This window comes from Myripristis murdjan, chromosome 7, assembly GCF_902150065.1.
Source record: "Myripristis murdjan chromosome 7, fMyrMur1.1, whole genome shotgun sequence".
Classification (NCBI taxonomy): Eukaryota; Metazoa; Chordata; class Actinopteri; order Holocentriformes; family Holocentridae; genus Myripristis; species Myripristis murdjan.
The window spans coordinates 7,341,209-7,360,779 of record NC_043986.1 but is presented as its reverse complement, the minus strand read 5'-3'; the positions used below and the strand labels follow the sequence as shown (position 1 = coordinate 7,360,779).

The following is a 19,571-nucleotide window of genomic DNA, read 5'->3' as shown; positions in this document are numbered from 1 at the left end:
CCAAACACCTCCAGATTGGCTTCAGCGTCCCGGGACAGCTCGACTGGTTTTCTCCACAACGTCTCTCTCCATCCCAGAGAAGAAAACTCTGCCATATTTCATTTTTTTTTAGTTTAAGTCCAGTCGCTTTTAACGGCTCCTTATGTCTCTTAAGTTGTGTGTTTCCAGCTGTGGAAGATTATTGTGGGATTTTTTTTTTTTTTTTTTTTTTTTATAGAAACTGCTTATTATATAAAGCATGACAGAAGGATGAAGTGTAATTCAATAAGAGGTAACTTGGTTTTTTTGTATGAAGGGAAATGACAGGTGTTTGATCCAGCCGGCCGCTGATGAGCTAATCTCTATTCTAACCGAGTCGTTTACATGCTAATCCGGGGAAATGACTCATTAGGTTTACACCGCACTTTACACAATCAGCCGCCGTCCCGGGTGGCTCGCGTTTACGGGAACGGTGGGGTTTGGCTCCGGTGCCTCGACCGCAGCTGCTGCAAAACCAACCAGCCAGCCAGCCGCGAGGAGGTCAAAGGTCAGAGCATGTGGACGCACACCGCCCAGACGCCGCTCATAGCAGACGGTCTCTCGTGATTGAATCTAAACGGCGAACATTAAACGTCTCCGGTGTAAGTGACGTGTGTGTGTGTGTGTGTGTGTGTGTGTGTGTGTGTGTGTGTGTGTGTGTGTGTGTGAATAAAACATGAGTCCCGCTGCTCGTCGGGGGAATCAGACCCACCAAAACTTAATAAGCCGACTAAAGCGTCTGAATCATTTATGAAGTGAAGCTGCGGACTGCAAAAGATGCTTCTTCATACTCTAACGCAGCGTTTATGAAGCAGCCACAGCGGCGTTATACTGTAGTGTGTGTGTGAGTGTGTGTGTGTGTGTATGTGTGTGTGTAGCTTCCGTTCGGCTCACACGTTTCAGTCAATGTAATTATTTCATTAGTCCTTTGTGCACAATAACGTACATTTCACCTGGTCGTTGGCGGTGAAATGTCCCCTTTGTGTGTGTGTGTGAATATGTGTGTGTGTGTGTGTGTGTGTGGTACTGAGACCAAATCTGTATCTGCCATCTAGCAAATCACAATCATCAAGAAAATCACACTACCGCTCACTGAATAGCAGGGATAATGGACTCATTAGTGTGTGTGTGTGTGTGTGTGTGTGTATGTGAGTTTATTAGGTGCTGCACTTGGGTCCGCTGCATGTGGGCGATGAAGTTTGAGTGAATGACTGGGATAATTTAGTCATTAGGAAAGAGAGAGAGAGAGTGTGTGAGTGTGTGCATATGTGTGTGTGTGTGTGTGTGTGTGTGTGTGTGTGCGGGGGGAGCGAGGTTTGGAGGTAATCAGGCGTGCTCTTAAGTATTTAAAGCTGTTTTCTGAGACACATGAAGCCGTCTGCTCAGTCAGTCTGATTGCACCTCACCAATCACAGTGAACCTCTCTCTCTCTCTCTCTCTCTCTCTCTCTCTCTCTCTCTCTCTCTCTCTCTCTCTCTCTCTCTCTCTCTCCCTCGGACGCTCAGCTGACAGATTTGAGCGCGGCCTGCCGTGTTTCCTCTGGCGCGAGGCGACAGACTGAGGCTCTGCGGCCAAAGAGCCTGCGGGCCGGGAGGATCTCCATCTGACGACGAGCTGCTTGCTTCCAGTTGGCAGCTCGACTCCGTCCCGCCCGGTTCCCTTTGAGCCGCAGCCCAAACGGCAAAGAAACCTCCACGTTGATCCGTCGTTTACTCTCAGATCCACTGTTTTTTCGTTTTCCTTCAACGAGGTAAAGGTAAAGAGATAATCCCACTTGGTCCCAACACTAATAAACGTTTTTCCAGGATTTTTTTTTAATTAAGTGTCATTTTCTCAATCCAAGTGGGCTGATTTGCCTCATTCTGCCCCGTTTCAACAGATTTATACTGAAACTGCATTGGAAACAAGTGGGATTATCTCATCCCTCGACTCCGAATGGTGTGTTAATGGCGGTGTGAGATTTTTTTTTTGGACAGATTTTATGAGACATGACAAGTTTCATGCCATTATGTGATATGGGCATGGCACCACTTATAGAAACTGACATAATAGTGTGAAAAAATGAGGTCAGAACAAGCAGCTACACTGCAAAAAGTCAAAATCTTACCAAGATTATTTGTCTTATTTCAAGTCAAAATGTCTTATTTCTAGTCAAAATAGTCAAAATATAGTCAAAAATATATCAAATTTTTACTTGTTCACTTGTGTCACAAGTAAAAATGTGCTTGTTCCATTGGCAAAATTTGTTTCTTGTTTCAAGCTAATTTTGAAAATTGTCTAAAAACAAGTTACTTCTGAGGTGATCATGTCTTATTTTAAGTGTAATGAGATATTTTGACTAGAAATAAGACATTTTTACTTGAAATAAGACAAATAATCTTGGTAAGATTTTGACTTTTGCAGTGTAGTAATACATTTACAAGTGAGAAAAACACATTTGCTTTTTAAAAGTATATTTCTGAAATATTGGCTTGATTCTGCCGCTGTAATTTCAGATTGTTTTTCCTTATATGTGCAATTTTTTATCTGTTTATTTACTATTGTTAGTTTTTGAGTTGAACTCCACAGATTGAGGGTCATTCAAAGCCTCAGTACGGTGTCTCGGAAGTGCCAAAATTCCTCAAAGTCAGTTGTAACGAGTGGAGCTTAATTCCTGCTGTAATTATAAGAATCACCAAACCAAAAAAAAAAAAAAAAAAAAAAAAAAAAAAACTGCCCTGTCTAGTTGAGAAAAAAAAATCGCCGTGGTGATGGGAAGGGAAATGACCACAGAATGGAGCTCCCATAGAGGGGTGCACACACACACACACACACACACACACACACTTGCAAACATTGGACACGTCTCTTTTAAGATCTCTGCACACGTCACACGTCTCACCCTTTTTGTTCCAAGACAAGCACGTTTTCCTCTGCAGAATACCAAGTTAGACTGAACACACACACACACACACACACACACACACACACACACACACACACACACACACACACAGCTCCTTGATCACTTTGCTTCGAGATCACACACATTCGGCTCAGTAGAAAACACAACAAAGACAGAACTGGCACAGCTGTTTAATTACACACACACACACACACATACTGTACACAAACACACACACAAGCAGGCCTACACACACAAACTCACAATGAAGCACATGTGGACCCATACACACACACACATACACACACACACACACACACACACATACACACTAAAACACATGCACCTATACTCAAGGACATGCAGGGACACACACACACACACACACACACACACACAATAAGGCATATGTGGATCATGGACATGCTCTCACACACACACATCTAACTAAACACAGTCAGACACACACACACACACACACACACACATCTGGGTACTACAGCAGCTATTAAGATTCAGATTTCATTTGAGTCAAATTCCCACCTGGGAGACTCTCTCTCTCTCTCTCTCTCTCTCTCTCTCTCTCTCTCTCTCTCTCTCTCTCTCTCTCTCCCTCTCTCTCCCTCCCTCTCTCTCTCTCTCTCTCTCTCTCTCTCTTTTCTAGGTCAGGTCCGGATGGCTCCACTCTTATCATTTGTTCTCGTGTGTTTGGCTTATGTAAGAACGTGTAATCAGTCGGTTTTCTTGCCCCACGGTGTCTCGGGTCCGACGTGATTAGAGGGACCAGAGTTTATCTCCGCTGTAACTACAGGGGCCCGGCCGCGCCGAACCGAACCGCCTTTTAATTTGAAGGTGAATCCACAGGAAAAAAAAAAAAAAAAGCCGTGTGGCCAAGCTGCGAGGGCAAAAGATCAAATCGTGAGCGTTTGATCTCCGCCTCCCGCCCTCCATCGCTCGCTCAGGCCTCAGAGCTGCGAACTGGACGTCCCGGGAAAACAAACGACAGCAACATCCTGATACTTGCATGAGGCAAACTCCACCCCTCTGCCACGCCAGGGTGCTCAAAACAAACGGCGAGGAGGATGGGCACACACCGCCGCCGCCACCGCCACAGAGGACACGGCGGAGCTTTTCAACATGACAGGTGTTGATTCAACAACGAAAGAGAGAGAGAGAGAGAGAGAGAGAGAGAGAGAGAGAGCACGAAAACACCTGCAAACAGCGCGAGAGCTCGATGTCGCCGCCGCATTTCACTCTTTCACATCTTTAGCTGCAAAGGAGGCGCATTTCTCATTTTCAGCCAACAGGAGGGATTCCCTTTCTCCTTCTCTTTCTCATTTTCTTTCTTTCTTTTCTTTTTTTTTTTTTTTTTACCCCTTGCCAGCGACTTACTTGCCAACCTCGCCAGTCCAAAGAAGGGAGAGCTTTTCCCAACGGGGGGGAAACGGGGGAGAGTTCATCTCCCAGACGCCTGCGACCGACCCAAGCCTGCACTTCTGTGTTTTTTTGTCGGGTATTTTGTCAAGAAACAGCAGCAGCATTAGCAGTTTTTTATGTGTAACAAATACAAAAGATGGACCGAAATATGGGAGGAAATTGGGGCGAAATCTGGGAGAACAGAGTCTCCTCAAGCTTATTTTATCGCCCTCGCTCGTTTATCTTCCTGCAAAGTTTTCTAAAAGCTCATGAAGGCGTTTCCATGGAATTTGCTGGAGCCGGTCGCCTTCGGGGGCCGAGGCACGAACGATTCGATTATGATGGGGATCTGGATCTTAGATTTCCACCATGAGACCATAATCACTTTGACTTAAATATAAATATGAAACTAACAGCGATGGAGATGGAGACTCGAGTCCAAACCCGATGCGTTCATGTTCGCAGGGTAAACAAATCCATGACGTTAATTTGCAGGAATGATGTGTTTGGGCGTCGCGGCGAGCGGGAGCGTTGCGACAGCGCGGGGCGGAGGTTCATCCTCTGCCGAGCGCCTTCTGCTTCAGACATCAGTCAGTCATTCCTGTCAGCTAACTCAAAAAAAAAAAAAAAATCCATCTCTCTCCAACATGGCCTCCCCATCAGGACTTCTCTCTCTCTCTTTTTGGAAAAACACAAATACCTGACAAATACCTTTAATCCTGCGCTGATGCTGCGAGCCAAATGATGATTTACACCACCGAGAGCAGCCCCATAATGCACCGCACCTTCTGCCAGTAATCATTTTCCAAGAAAAGATGCCTTTTTTTTTTTTTTTTTTTTTTTTTCTCCAAATGATGGAAGTCTCATTTGGGAAGGAAAGTGACAGACGGAGCCGATCTGAACGGCGTCTCCGCTTGACGAGATGACATGCGGAGATGTAAGGAGCACTTTCTCATGTCAAAAACAGACAGCAGGGGCCAAGACAAATTCAATTTAGCTGATTATAGAGAGGGTGGATGTGGGAATGTGTGTGTGTGAGAGAGAGAGAGAAGGAAATAGAGAGAGTTACAGGAAAAGCAGGGAAAACAGAGAAACCGGCAGGTAAAGACATAAAAGTGAAGGTGCAAGTGACATTTTTCATGTTTTAAAACAGAATGAGAGCAAGAAAAGTCAACGAGGGGGGGAAAATGTGCATCGTTTCTTCGATTTGGAAAGAAACAGACAGAAACGAAGCGGAAAGACAGAGGAAAGAGACGGAAGAGCAAGAAGAGAGCGAGGAGAAGTCGCTCCGTCCTCCTCACCTGAGTGTGTGAACTGCAGTCTGGGCTGCGACGCTCTCCACGCCCCCGTCACGCTGCTGCCCAGGTGGGCTAGCAGGACGGCTGCCGCTAGCCAACACATCCTCCTTGTCACACACACACACTCACTCACACACACACTGAGTCACAACACACACACTCAGTCCAAATCTAAGTCCAAGGCGACTCTCTCTCTCTCTCTCTTCCCGGTCCAAGTGCTGCACTGGTAAAAGCACAGTTTCAATCCTGGGTGCAAGTCCAAAGCAGAGAGTGTTGAATCCTCACACACACACACTTAACACATTCAACACACTCACACACACACACTCTCACACACACTCGTAAGTCCAAGTGCTGAATCCTGAGTCCAAATCGCAGCGATGCACAAACTTCTTCTGTCTCTTTTTGTGTCCAAGTTGCACGCTGAGACTTTGTGGATCCAGGTGTGTGCGATCAATCAGTGATCAGAATTCACACACACACACATGCACTTGTCAGTTTATGTGTGTGTGTGTTTGTGTATGTGTGTGTGTGTGTGTCTGTCAGGGGGCTTCAGATGTATTCCAAGAGAAAAGTAAGAGATGTGGCGGCGCCTGACAGCCAAACACACGATGAGCCTCGTCTGCTCTCTCTCTCTCTCTCTCTCTGCATGTGACTGCTGTCTGGCACCCACTCTGCTATGTATCTGCCTCGCTCGCCCTCCCTCTCTCTCTCTCTCTCTCTCTCTCTTTCTCTCTCTTGCTCTCTCTGGCAGCTCCGTTGTGGGAGGCGGAGGGAGCAAGATCCCAAATCATCACGCCCGCCCTATACACACACACACTCACACACACACACACACACACACACACACACACACACACACACACACACACACACACACATGCCTATTCAGTGCTCCAGGAAAGCCTCCTTAAAGTGGAAATCAGACAGTTGCAATTCAGCTTTCATCTTATTTTGCTCTCTCTCTCTCTCTCTCTCTCTCTCTCTCTCAATCCCCCCTTTCTCCATTTTCCCCTCTCTGTTTCTTTCTTTTTCTTTTTCTATCTCTTTCTCTCCCCCTTTTCTCTCTCCATTTCTCCCTCACCCAGTCACTCCCCCTTTTTCTCTCACCCTCACTAACTCATTATTTTCTCCGTTTCTCCACTCTTAACCTAAATGCAATCATTAAATATTGCTCTCTCTCTCTCTCCCTCTCTCTCTCTCTCTCTCTCTCTCTCGCTCTCTCTCTCTCCCTCTCTTCATTAGCTAGCAGCTCATTGTAGTTTGGAAGCGCCGGCTGAATTTTTCACCAGCTCAAGTTCAATCACAGGCTAGCAGGGACGATTTATTCATTCGCTGGGATAAATAATGAATTTAGGTTGCTTGCAAATGAACAAGTGGAATTCTCTCTCCGAGGACTTTTGATTCTTCGGCGGTGAATTATTCATTCCCCACACTTGTTTGCCATTGTATAATTACCGCCTATATGTTTCTTTAATGCGATGCATCGGTTCGTTTAATTGCATCGTTACATATCATGCAGCTCGGTGTTTATATAAACTAATGTGGCTTTTCACTGGTTGAGGGCAAAGCCTGCCGCTGGATCTGGGTCACCTCAGTAGAAATCAGCTGTCCACCACCAGCCAACAGTGTGTGTGTGTGTGTGTGTGTGTGTGTGTGTGTGTGTACAGATTAGGTAATTACAAACAAAGTTGAGAATGCAGTTTAGTTACATGAGAATGTTTTTCCTTAAGATTATTTTGGGGCTTTTCTGCTTTATTTGACAGTGACAGGAAAGGCAGGACAGGGGGGATCAGGACTCAGCCTTGACAAGCGGTACGCGCTCTACCAGGTGAGCCACCGGGACGTCCCATGAGAAAACTGTTTTTAGGAGACAGGGTTGGAAATGAAGCTCTCTGCATCTGAGGATGATGCAAGATAATCTGTAAAAAACGTCTATAGGTTCCACACTTTCTAGCAAACTTGTCCTTTAAAGTAGGTTTACTTTAATGTGGATACCCAACCTGAGTTTGGGCCGGGTTTGGACAAATATTTAGAAATTATGGTGACACTTTACAATAAGAGTACAACAATTAACGTTAGTTTACGTTAGTTAATGCCGTAATGGTTAATTCACTGTTAGTTAATGATTATTATGGCATTTACTAATGTTAATAATATCTACATTAACCCTTAAATAACATATAAATTAATACCTTAGCATGAACAGCATTAGTACATGATTCTTAGACACATTAGTTAACGGTTAGTTAACTGTTACTTAATGTTTATTACGGCATTAACTAATGTTAATTGTTGTACTCTTATTGTAAAGTGTACCGAAATTATGTTCGGGTTCAAGTCCAGTTCGGTCACTTCGGCGTTATTTCAATGAAAAATGTTTTAGGCAACTTCCAGTTCAGTACTGGAGTTTACATGACGACACTGAAGGCAACACGTAGGCTACTTCAGGCGGTAAATGTCAGACAAAAATATGTGGTCTGATCCGCACTCTACCATAAGAGTCAGTATTTATCAATTTCATTTTTGCAGTAGTTCTAATAATCAATCTCAGACGGCATACATGCACTCATTTCAAACAACATTGTGTTTTGCATGAAAAATAGTTGGAAATACAGAAAAATAAAGAAATTCCTCTGTTACAGCACATTCAGTTTCTCATCACAAACTTTAAATGTATTGTTGAATGCTGATGGCAGACATTTTTGCATGACCACTACTAGTAAATAGACCCACTGCCTCTTTATGGGTGATATTAGGCAAGTCCTATGGTGAAGTCACACACAACCTACACACACAGCCTTAATGACTCTGGGCCTATAAAAAAAACCCTCTTTGATGGGCCAGGAGGAGTCAGCAACCAGCCGTGCATAAATGTGGGTGCATCATATGCGAGCAGTCAGCTGTTTGCACATGCGGTGCTCAGTCATCCTCTGGTCGGTCACACCGTGTTCTCTGCGGAGCTTCTGCTGGACTGAGAAACTTTTCATGACTCAGCCTCTTTGACGAACGAGAGCCGGTAAAACAGAATAATTTGCACCGTGACCCGCTCTCACCCGGCCGGGACGGTTAATTCATTAGGAGCCACAACATCCAAACGAGCTTACGTAACAAGCCTGTGATCTCTGATCTGCTGCAGCCGCCGTCCACTTGTTCCTCTGTGTCTTTAGATGAGCATAAATGCAACAGTTAAAGATGAATTATTTATTTTTAAGACGTGATTATGGGTCTTTCTTCACTGGAGTGTTAAATTTAGAACAAATTTGCATCATGCATTTCATTATCCTGCTCTCCATTGCTATTAATCCGCAGTAAAAGCTGTCAAAGTCATATGAAGATATGGTCTTTTATGAAAAAAAAAACAAGCATAACTTAATTTCTTCAACTCTGTAATGACAGGGTTTGTCAATGCAAATGCACGTTGCTTTGTTCAAACCCACTGAACTTTATTTTAAAATCTACCAGAGAGCCCAAGGTCCCCAAAGATACCAAATTGTGGCATCTAACCTGTGATTTGTGCTGAATTACAGGCAAATTTGGTAATAAAATTATATGCAAGACATATTTTCTATCTGATATAATGCTACAGCCACAAAACAATGGATCTTGGATTTAAATATTTCACTCAGTATAAGTGAAGTGAAGCATCAATGAAGCTGCAACCAGGATTTATTTGTTACAGAATTTATGTGACATTGTCTTAAACTTTTAAGGAAATGTCGTACATGAGGGGAAGGGAATTGAGGGGAAATCAGAGTTTAAGAGGTTGAGGCTTTTCTGAAAATAAAATGTTTTGTTGACAGGTCTGTTGGTGGCTCTTTTGTCTTTTAACGATCGTGGACTGGAGGTTATAATTCATGCTGCTTTACATCTGCGTCACCGGTTCAGGAGGAGAGGTGGAGGCAGCGATAAGGTCCTTCATTAATTCATCCATTAATCATAAGTTCTTCATAAGCAGTTAACCAGGGACCATAATATTGGGATTCATTAGTGTGGTTTCCTCTCAGTGATGAATGGCAAGACGGAGCCTTCCTCCACAAAGAGGGACAAAAACTACTCAAACCATTTGCAGCTTCAAAATTCAAAAATATTTCAAAACTATAATTAAATGCACAAAGATGGTCGCAATACTGTCTCATGTCACATAATATTTCCTTAAATATGAAATATGAAGACAGTGAGGCAAGTGGACAGTAGGGAAGTGACGGAGGACTTTCTCCTTTGATCCGAGGCTTTGCTCTCCCCTCCTTTCCAGTTTTTTCATATCCGGCGACAGAGGTCATCTCAGCTGTAGTTCACACAAAGTTTATCACACCGTTAGTGCTCTGTGCTCCTGTGAACTGAGGTCAAACAGTCAGTCTAACTGTCAGGTGCAGCTCACACACTCCCCAGGTGTGTTTGGTGGCTGCAGGAATCCCTCACGGCTGGGACTGTGCTGCCATCTCCTGGTCACTCGTGCAGAGTGGCCTTTTCTCACAGTGACTTAGCCCAAAAAATTAATGGCCTACACCTGATTTAGGAAAAATCCCAGAGAAACTTGGAGAAAGGAAGAGACAGAGATTTATTTTAGTGAGGAGGAAGTTAACCCCATCGTTTGGTAGGTTAGGCTTTCTGTTAAAAGGTGCAAATGAAAAAGGGCAGTGAAATCAATATTATACTACATTATATATCTTTTAAGATCGCTATTTTAAGTAATGAACGTTTCTTTGGAATAAATAATTTTCAAGCCATAGGTCTACTTTAAAGGTAGTTGTTATGTATGTATTTGCTTGCCATGGTAAGCAAATACATACAATTTTAATACTTTAATTCATCCTTCATCTATTCATACTTCATTCATACTTCATCTATTTGATTTTAATGGGGGGAAATGTGCGTCCCATCAGTTGTAATCTTTCTTCTTTTTTTTTTTTCTTTTTTTTTTAATATAAACCAATAAATAAAACAGCAATAATAGATAAATAGGAAACTCAGCTTGGCAATGTCAACAAAGTTAGCAATAATAAGGGAAAAATAGATGACGAGAAAGAAAGGAAAGAGGAAAAGAAAGAAAAGAAAAACAAAAAAGGAAACAGAAAAGAACATAACAGAGAAAGAGGGAGAGGTGTGTGTTATATTAATATAATAAAACATTTTTCTTTAAGGTAGATCTTGTTTATTTATGCATGTTGTCTCTAATTGTGTATGTTAATTTTTCTGCATCTACAATTTGTTCCATTGTTGCGATGTATACGATAATAATAAAACTTCAGCATGCACACTTGCCCAGATACTGAACAGCGCTGGTGTCCTGGGACAAAACAAACAAACAAAAAACTTGTGTCATGATTCGTCCCCTTTTTTAAACAGAGCTTTGTCTTCATTTATAACGTGTTCAAAAAGTTCCCTGACACAGAAATGGAAAATGTCATCAAAGAGGAGTTTGGTTTTTTTTTATGCTGAAAATTCTTTATCAAACTGTGCATGTTGTAATGACAGCTCTTTTCCTGTAGAGGGCAGTGTGAACAAAGACATGGAGCCCAGTTACAGAAGATATAAACAAGTACTGCACGTTTCAAAGTAAACTGGAAAACTGGACACAATGGATGTAGTATGTAAGTATGTATACAGTATTAATCAAAAATAATCAAAAATCTATCTATATGTCTATATCCCTGTCCATCTAATCCAACTCAGAGCTTTCTAATACATTTCTCAAGTTTTCATAACAATTTGTCTTGGGACCGTACACTTGTTTTGGCACATAGAAAAAAAAATATTGGCTCAGAGCTAGATAAACAAACAAACAAAACACTACTTTGGATTCCAGTTTCTCCTGAATTAATTTTTGGATCCAGTTTTACTCTCCATGTGACCCACTTTCAGCTTCACATCACACAGACCCACACCACACCGAGGATGAGAGCAGCTCGGCTCCTTTACAGGCTGAGGTTTATTCATTATGTCCTAATGGGCCACTTTATGTCAGATTTAATACACTCTAGTACACAAATACTGGCCTCCGCAGCACATAGCATATTCCCTCAGATTAAGAGATTAATTCCCAAATGAGATATGGATCATCCATCATTTGAAAAGATGACAACATGACCACAGCAATACAAGTAAAGCACATTATGGCACCGTTTTTTCACTTAATAATTAGCCGAAGCTATTGATTTTTTGGAGGAAATTAAAGAAATATCCCCCAAACGACAATATTATTATAATAGTTCAAGTATTTCTATAAAAATTAATAGTGTCTGTAGTTCTGAACAGTGACTTTATGATGGGCTTATTGTGTTTTAATGCGCTCCCTAAGGCGTGGTTATTATATTATCATAACATTCCTATAGAGTATCGTCTTTTTATGCTGTGATTTTTGTATTGTGCCCTGTGAAGATTAATTATCGGATTACTAATGGATCTCCTTCACATGTTTAGCATTATTATTATTATTATTATTAGCATTATTATTATTAGCATTTTGAAAGACAGACCAAATTATTTCAGATTTTTTTCCATAGACTTTTTTTGTTGTCTTATTATTATTTTTTTTTTTTTAAAGCAACATAGATATTTTCCCCCCTCTAACGCCGCTGTAGGTGCGCAAGATATTTTCATCTTTTTTGCCAAACTTTTTTTTTTTTTTTTCATCAGTTCCTTTGAAGTGATATTAAACAGATGTGATGTACTGGTGTGAGCCTGTTGTGAGTCAAGGTATTCGGGAGGGAGGGAGTGGATTTATATGCCATGCGCGCACCCGTCACGATGTGGATGGTGGAAACCCGGGGGTGCGGGGGCGCGCGACTGACGGATGCGCGCCCCCGAGAGCGAAAGGCGAGCCTGCACTTTGTAGACGCACAGAAAATGAGAAAATGTTGCAACAACTGTGAAACATCAGCACAGAGGTGGAGCGACATCAGTTAGGCCGATAAGTTAAATTACAGGGAGTCTGGAGGGGAAATAAGACGAGGAAACCAGAGGAGTGTGTCATCAAGGAAGACTCAACTCCTGTCTAGTGTGAGTGTGTGTGTGTGTGAGAGAGAGAGAGAGAGAGAGAGAGAGAGAGAGAGAGAGAGAGAGAGAGAGAGAGAGAGAGAGAGAGAGAGAGAGAGAGAGAGATTGCAGGGCGTGGTGTTTCGGTGCAGGACCAAAAATAAAACTTTGGGAAACAACAGAAAAGGTGGGTGTCTGGATGACTCACAATCATGGGGCAATCCCTGTCACGGCGTTTAGGAAAAGTCATAACACACACACACACACACACACACACACACACACACACACACACACACACACACACACACACACACACACACACACCTCGGACTGAGAGAGAGCAGCAGACACAAAACCCTACCAGTCCAAAGTCATCACCGAAGATCGTCTATTGAGTAGATGACTCACTCCATAGTTTAACAAAAACATAAAATACAATAAATTAAAATACAATAAACAAAAAAAACAAAAAAAAAAAAACAGGATTGGTAAAAACACTGTTCGTCAAAAGAAATCCTCATCTCAAAACGAAGAGGAAGATAATGAAGAAGATAATGATGGTGAAGAAGTATTCTAAAGGAGCAGTTCACCACAAAAACTCTGCCATGATCTACTCACCTTCATGGCGTTCAGGTTCATACGACCACTAAATATAGAGTTAGTCATCTCAGCTAGCAGTCATATGTCAGAAAGTTTATGGGGTCTTGTATTTCAGAGTAAAAGAGGAATTAAATGACCATCACATTTTTTTATAAACAGCTCCAGAAACATAACCAAAGTTTGTTTTTTAGCTGAATAATTTCACTGGAAGTCTGAAAACCTTTACCCCACATCGCAGCCCTGCAAGCTGCAGCTCTGCTAGAAGACGAGGCTGCACTTCCTACTGGCTGGCAGCTCGTTTGCAGCATCAGGCCCATTTCCTCGTTTCAGCGGCAAAACTACACAAGAGGAAGTCACACTGCAGTCTGTTGAGAATAATGCCACATAAACATAAACCACACAGGCTGTTTGGCTAAATTTGGTCATCATTTAATGCCCCTTTGAAACTCAAAGGAACCAGACCCTGTTTACGTCAGCTGTTCTCTCAGACGCGACAACATTTTATGGCTCTAATAAGAGGCTCTGAGTGCCACCAGGGAATTCAAATACTTTTATTTATCTTTAAAGTTAGCACTGACTTTTTTGCTTTTGAATATTCCTCTGTAATGCATGTCTGAATTTCTAAAGTGTATTCTGATGGGTTCAGATCGCACATTTTGTGGCTTTAATACAAAAGGACAACACAACACATGCAACGTGGTTGTTGCCAAAGTCAGTAATGCATTAAAAACATGTATTATAATCTCACATACAGAAACATGGCAGCCAACCGGCTGTGTGTTTGCTGGGTCTTATGCACAGTCGTGTTTCAAGTGACATGCAGTGAGTGGGCTAGGTAGATAAGGACATATATTTTCATTTTTGGGGGGGATACAGTATTTATGCAACAAATAAATAAAATATTGTACCTCCCAAGGTTCCATTATTGCCAGTACATGAAAACCATTTCTTTTCAATCTATGTTTATTTATGTATTTGTTTTGTCCATTCATTTTGTCCATTCTTGTCTTTTTTTTTTTTTTTTTTTTTTTTTTTTTGCTTGTGTTAAATTTTTGTGCACCCGGAAACCTGCGCAGAGTGAGACCTCTCTCTCCTCTCCCCATCTCTCTCTCTCTCTCTCCGTTCCACTGCAGATAATGGATTCTTGTGTAACCCGCCCCCCGCGCTCAGATCCCGCTCTCCCATTGGACGGCTCCCCGCTCTCCTCCTCACCTGATTGGCCGGCCGCCGCGGGCGATGAGCTCATATTGGTTAAAAATAGTTGGGCTCGAGAGGCTCTAAAAATAGACCGGTATATAAAGCCGGCAGCTCGAGCTGAGCCGCGCGCTACTCTCCCTCCAGCAGCGGCGGCGCTCGCGGAGGAGCTGAGAGAGAGAGAGAGAGAGAGAGAGAGAGAGAGAGAGAGAGAGAGAGAGAGAGAGAGAGAGAGAGAGACTGCAAACAACACCTTATACATTGTAACTACATACATGTAATTATTAGTTATTTTGTTTGTTTGTTTGTTTGTTTTCAGGATATTAATATGTGCCGATTTCTTATATGTCCTCTATGTGTTTATGTCCTATTTGTCATAGCAATAAAGCACTTTTGAATTTGAATTTGAGAGAGAGAATGGGAATGAAGTGGTGTGTGTGTGTGTGTGTGTGTGTGTGTGTGTGTGTGTGTGTGTGTGTGTGTGTGTGTGTGTTTCTCCCTTTTCACCTCAGCATGTGTGTTGGCTGCCCTCTCTCTTAGTTTCTCAGTGTTCTCTCTTTCTCACTCTGTGTGTGTGTGTGTGTGTGCATGTGTGTGTGTGTGAGATTTTTCCAGCCCCTGTGTATCCATCATCATCATCACCATCATCATCATCTTCATCCCTCCAGTTGCCTCGTGTTCAATGTTGCAGCAGAGAGAGGGAGAGAGAGAGAGAGAGAGAGGCGAGGGCTGTGTGCGGTTTGCACGACGCTCGGCCGTCAAACTTCAGGGTGGAGGAGGCAGTGACGAACTTCCTTCCTTCCTCTCTCTCTCTCTCTCTCTCTCTCTCTCTCTCCCTCCCTCCATTAGTCATCGCCCTCAGCGGCCCATTAAAGGTGCGATGTGCAGCGTTTCTACACATCCCTGTATCCGTGCGTGTAATTAAAGGTGATAACTGGCTGCCGTTCTGAAATGAGACGGCGGTCAGGCCGGTCGCTCTGCTGGTTCTGTTCTGCCGCGTTTATGAGACAATCTAAAGGAGATAGCAGAGGTTCAGCCGGTCAAACTGTCGGGGGAAACATGACACCGTGTAGATTTGCAGGCTGACGATGAACACAAATGTGAGTTGACACAGAAGCTGATGTGTTGTCTGGGAGTGAGTGATAAGTATATTTACTGTGCCCTGTTTTGTCCGTATTCAGCCCAGTTGTCAGGGGAAAACGTTGGTATTTTATTCCTGCAAACCAAGGCTACATTAATGTGTTCAAGTCTAAAGCGAAGGAAAACACTGTTACAAGGTAAGTGGAGTGAGTCGCTGCCTCAAGTGGAGGAGTTGTGGGCATCTCAGGGTCTTGTTCGAGAGTGAGGGGGGAAAGGAGCGGGAGATCGACGGGCTGATCGGGGCGGTGGCAGCAGGGCGGTGGTCGCTGAACCAGACCATTGTAATGAAGAAGGAGATGAGCCAGAGGGCGAGGCTCTCCATGTACCGGTCGATCTTTGCTCCAATCCTCACCTGTGGTCCTGAACTCTGGACTGAAAGAACGAGGTCGCAGATTCAAGCGGCGGAAATGTGTTTCCTCCGCAGGGTGGCCGGACGCACCCTGAGGGAGAGGCTGAGGAGCTCGGAGGAGAGCCGGGACGCCTCCTGGTCGCTTCGCGGTGGAGGTGTACCAGACACGTCCACCTGGGAGGAGACCCCGAGGCAGACCCAGGACTCACTGAGGGGGACTGTGTCTCCCGGCTGGTCTGGGAACACCTCGGGAGCCCCAGGAGGAGCTGGTGGATGTGGCCTCCTCAGCCTGCTGCCACCGCGACCCGGTTCTAGATAACCGGCTGAAAGTGGATGGATGGATGGATGGATGGATGGAGTGGTGGAGGGAACAATCAACAGGATCTACATCTGCAGACTGGGGTTTGAATCCTGAGTCAAACAAGAAGCGTTTGATTTATCCGACATGAGCTGCGGAACGTTTGGTAACATAAACCGTGACCTTACCCTAACCGTAACCATGACGACAAACCTGAGGAAATGAGTAAATGTTGATATGCAACATACACTTGCAGAGACGAAAAACGGCACCATTTTATTCTTTTATTCACCTTATTACAACATCGTGTGAATTTTTTCCTGTACATCTTTAGCTCATATTAACTTATATATCTGTCTAATTTTTAATAGCTAATAATTCCCTCTTCATGCTTTCATCTCTTCTCTCCCCTTGTTTCATCTCACTTTTTTCAGAGAGTTTCACCTTTTAGGTCTATTGTTATTATCAGTTTAAGCTAATAAACTGATAATAACAGTTCAGTTAGGCAGTTACTTCCTGTACATACAAAAATACAGTTAAGCATTTCTTTTCGCTCCACCTCCTGCCTTCGTTTCCTCGCCGGCTCCACAATCCACATATTCATGATGGATCTGAGCTATCTGACCGAGCCTGCATTAAATTTGATTTGATTAGATTTCCGTCGGTATTTCACTCTTTACACTATTTGCTGTTGAAAACATCAGCTTAGTTTGAGCTGGTAAAAAAGCGTCCGCGTCTTGTTTTGTGCCGTATAGCGATCCAGCAGATTTCCGTCCAGATCGATCTCAATTGGTTGCAAATTACAGCGCGGAGGCTCGTCTGTTTGGTGATGATTTATTGAGGCTGAAATTCTGGATGTACCACCTTTAGGGAGTTATGTAAAGAGCTCTGCGTCTCCTCTTCTTTTTTTATTACTTTTTGCGGGGAGTCATTTTGACTCATAGCAACGCGAGCTGATTTCTTGCTCCCCCCCCTGCACCCACCCACTCCTCCGCCTCTTGTAATTCATCACTGCAGGACGTCCCACACGGGTTTACAAGAGCCTCTGAAGGATGCTCTGGGCTGCAGCGGGCCCTCTCCGAGCTGAGCAGAGACCGGACTCAGCCCTGCGATCGGCACCGAGGGAAGATGGAAGGCGGGCTGTGCGGAAGACAAAACCTCGCTCCCGTTCAGATTTTTATTTGGACTGCGGCGGCACATCGTCCTCCTGCTGCTGCTGGCTGTTCATTTTTCCAGCCTCTCAGCGCAAAAAGATGCTCTCCACTGTTTCCACTGTATAATAACCGGCCTCAGTGCCATTTCACATGGGGATTCATAAGTGCATTAACTCACCGACACACAAATTTGCTATAATTTCATCTGGCGTGTTCAGATTTGGTGCTCCACCTGTAACAATTAACATAAAAAAATTAAGATTTAGCATAGTGACAGCAGTTTTTGTTTGCATTTATCACCTTTATGCTTGTATTTTGAAGATGAAAGGTACTTTTAATTTGAAAATAACTTCAATCAGGAACACAAACGCCAGTCAAGTTTTACCAGTTTGCGTTCCTCTCTTGCTTGTCCTCCATGTTCAAGTCAGAATGAAACCGCCTCCTTGATTTGATGGACTTCCTGTTGAAACAGGAAGCTGAGGGCGTGTCTCACCACTGAAAGTCATGGGGAAATCAGCTCAGTTCTGTTCAAAACCGTCACATTTTTACCGGTTTAAATTTTTGTCCTTCGTCTATCGGTTCAGCAAGACATCATCGGTGAAAGTGCACTGCTTTCCGGGACGTAGAAACCAAGGGAAATTTATTTAAGAATACCAAAAAAAGAGCATTTATTGTTAAATGAATATTCTAGTATGGAGAATTAGCAGACAAGCTGAAAAAGACATTGTTGATTCCATTGTGTGGATACCAATTTCAGTGATTTCATTGTGTAAAAATCAAAAAATAAATAAATGAAAGTCAGTGAATTCACTGGCCTTTATTGTTTGATGAAAATTCTGGCATGGAAAATCAGCAGGTAAGTTGAAGAAGATGCTTTTCTGCACCAAGTAAAACAGGTAGGATCGACTTATTACTATGGAAACACTGAAAAACTGACTTAAGCACTGAAATCCAGTTCAGTACAAATCCGGTTCAGTTCAAGTTTGGATCGCAGACAAAAAAACGTGACACGATGCAGCCGAGAAAACAGCAAACGTGTCGAACGGGAGAGGAAAGCGCTTTCTGTGTCGACTTTTCAGCTCCTCTGCATGAGAGCGTTTATTCATAGAGTTTAGTGCTGGGTACTCAGCTGCTGCCCGCTCTCCACACACACTCACAGCTTCTTGATGTCACTCCACAACATCCAGCATCGTCCCACACACACACACACACACACACACACACACACACTGCAGCGGCCTCACCTCGGCCTCCCACACACTCCGCCCCCGAGAAACGCCGCCGGCGCTCCTCATGCTGGCATGCTGCAGCTTTCTGCTCTCCACCAGCAGCCCAGCAGCCCATAAGCCTGCACTGTGCATGAAAAAGTTGCAGAAAAAGACCATTTCCACTGGATAAAGTCAGATTTTATGTTTAATTCTGACAAAATGAGAAATACTGATATTAAAGTAGAGCTGGTTAGCAGGCAGCCGGTCAGCCTCTGTCCGGCCTCATGATGTAAAGTCGTTGGTAATGCGCCGGCAGACGACAGCAGCGTGATTTAAACGCCGTCCTCTGTCCTGGTACATGTTGCACCCTGCGTGCTGCGAGCGCCTGTCAGCTGTCGGTGTGTTTTAGCGCCGGCGTCACCGAGACAAACGGCCGCAAAGCCGTTGCACACGGCGACGAGAGGCGATTCCGATAACGTCCCGTGATTTGTGTCGCGTTCACAGAGCCACATGCCAGCAGCTTCAAGTTAAAACACACGATTTATCTGACGAGGAGCTGCAGAGAACACACGGCAGAGATTTATCTGCGAGATGCTTTTGTTAATAAGATGAATCGCTGGCAGCCGCGGACGCAGGGATCCATCACCTCACCGCAGCGCTGCCGTTTCACAAGACAAGATGAAATGTTAATAAATTTTGGGCTTAAAATTTGACAGTAATGATAAAAAATCTCCAAACTGGATGGTGTTCATGTGGTGTTCGCTGACCAGGCTGTGTGTGGGACTCTCCTGTGATCAATACTGTTGATTTCTCTGCCCTGCTGAGCCGTGGCACCAGAGGCCGCGGCTGCAGCCGGGGGGGGTCGCCTGATGGACTGTTTGTGTTCGTCGCTATCTGCTGCCATCGACTCACTGCTGTGTATTAACCTAAGCTAAACTAAAATTAAACTAAACTTAAATTAAACTAGACTAAACGTAACTATCACTCATAACATCACTAAACGCAACAGAACCACACTAAACTAATTAAAC

The 19,571-nt window shown here is 43.7% G+C and overlaps 1 protein-coding gene across 1 annotated transcript in view; it reads right to left on the bottom strand.

Moving 5' to 3' along the window:
* The window catches only part of sema3h (sema domain, immunoglobulin domain (Ig), short basic domain, secreted, (semaphorin) 3H), an 83,738-nt gene extending 77,836 nt beyond the window's left edge, over positions 1 to 5,902 (bottom strand). The window contains exon 1 of the mRNA XM_030056204.1: positions 5,620 to 5,902. Coding sequence (XP_029912064.1) covers positions 5,620 to 5,719 — 100 coding nt within the window. The 5' untranslated portion in view covers positions 5,720 to 5,902. The remainder of the gene's footprint in view (positions 1 to 5,619) is intronic.
* Positions 5,903 to 19,571: the final 13,669 nt, after the last annotated feature.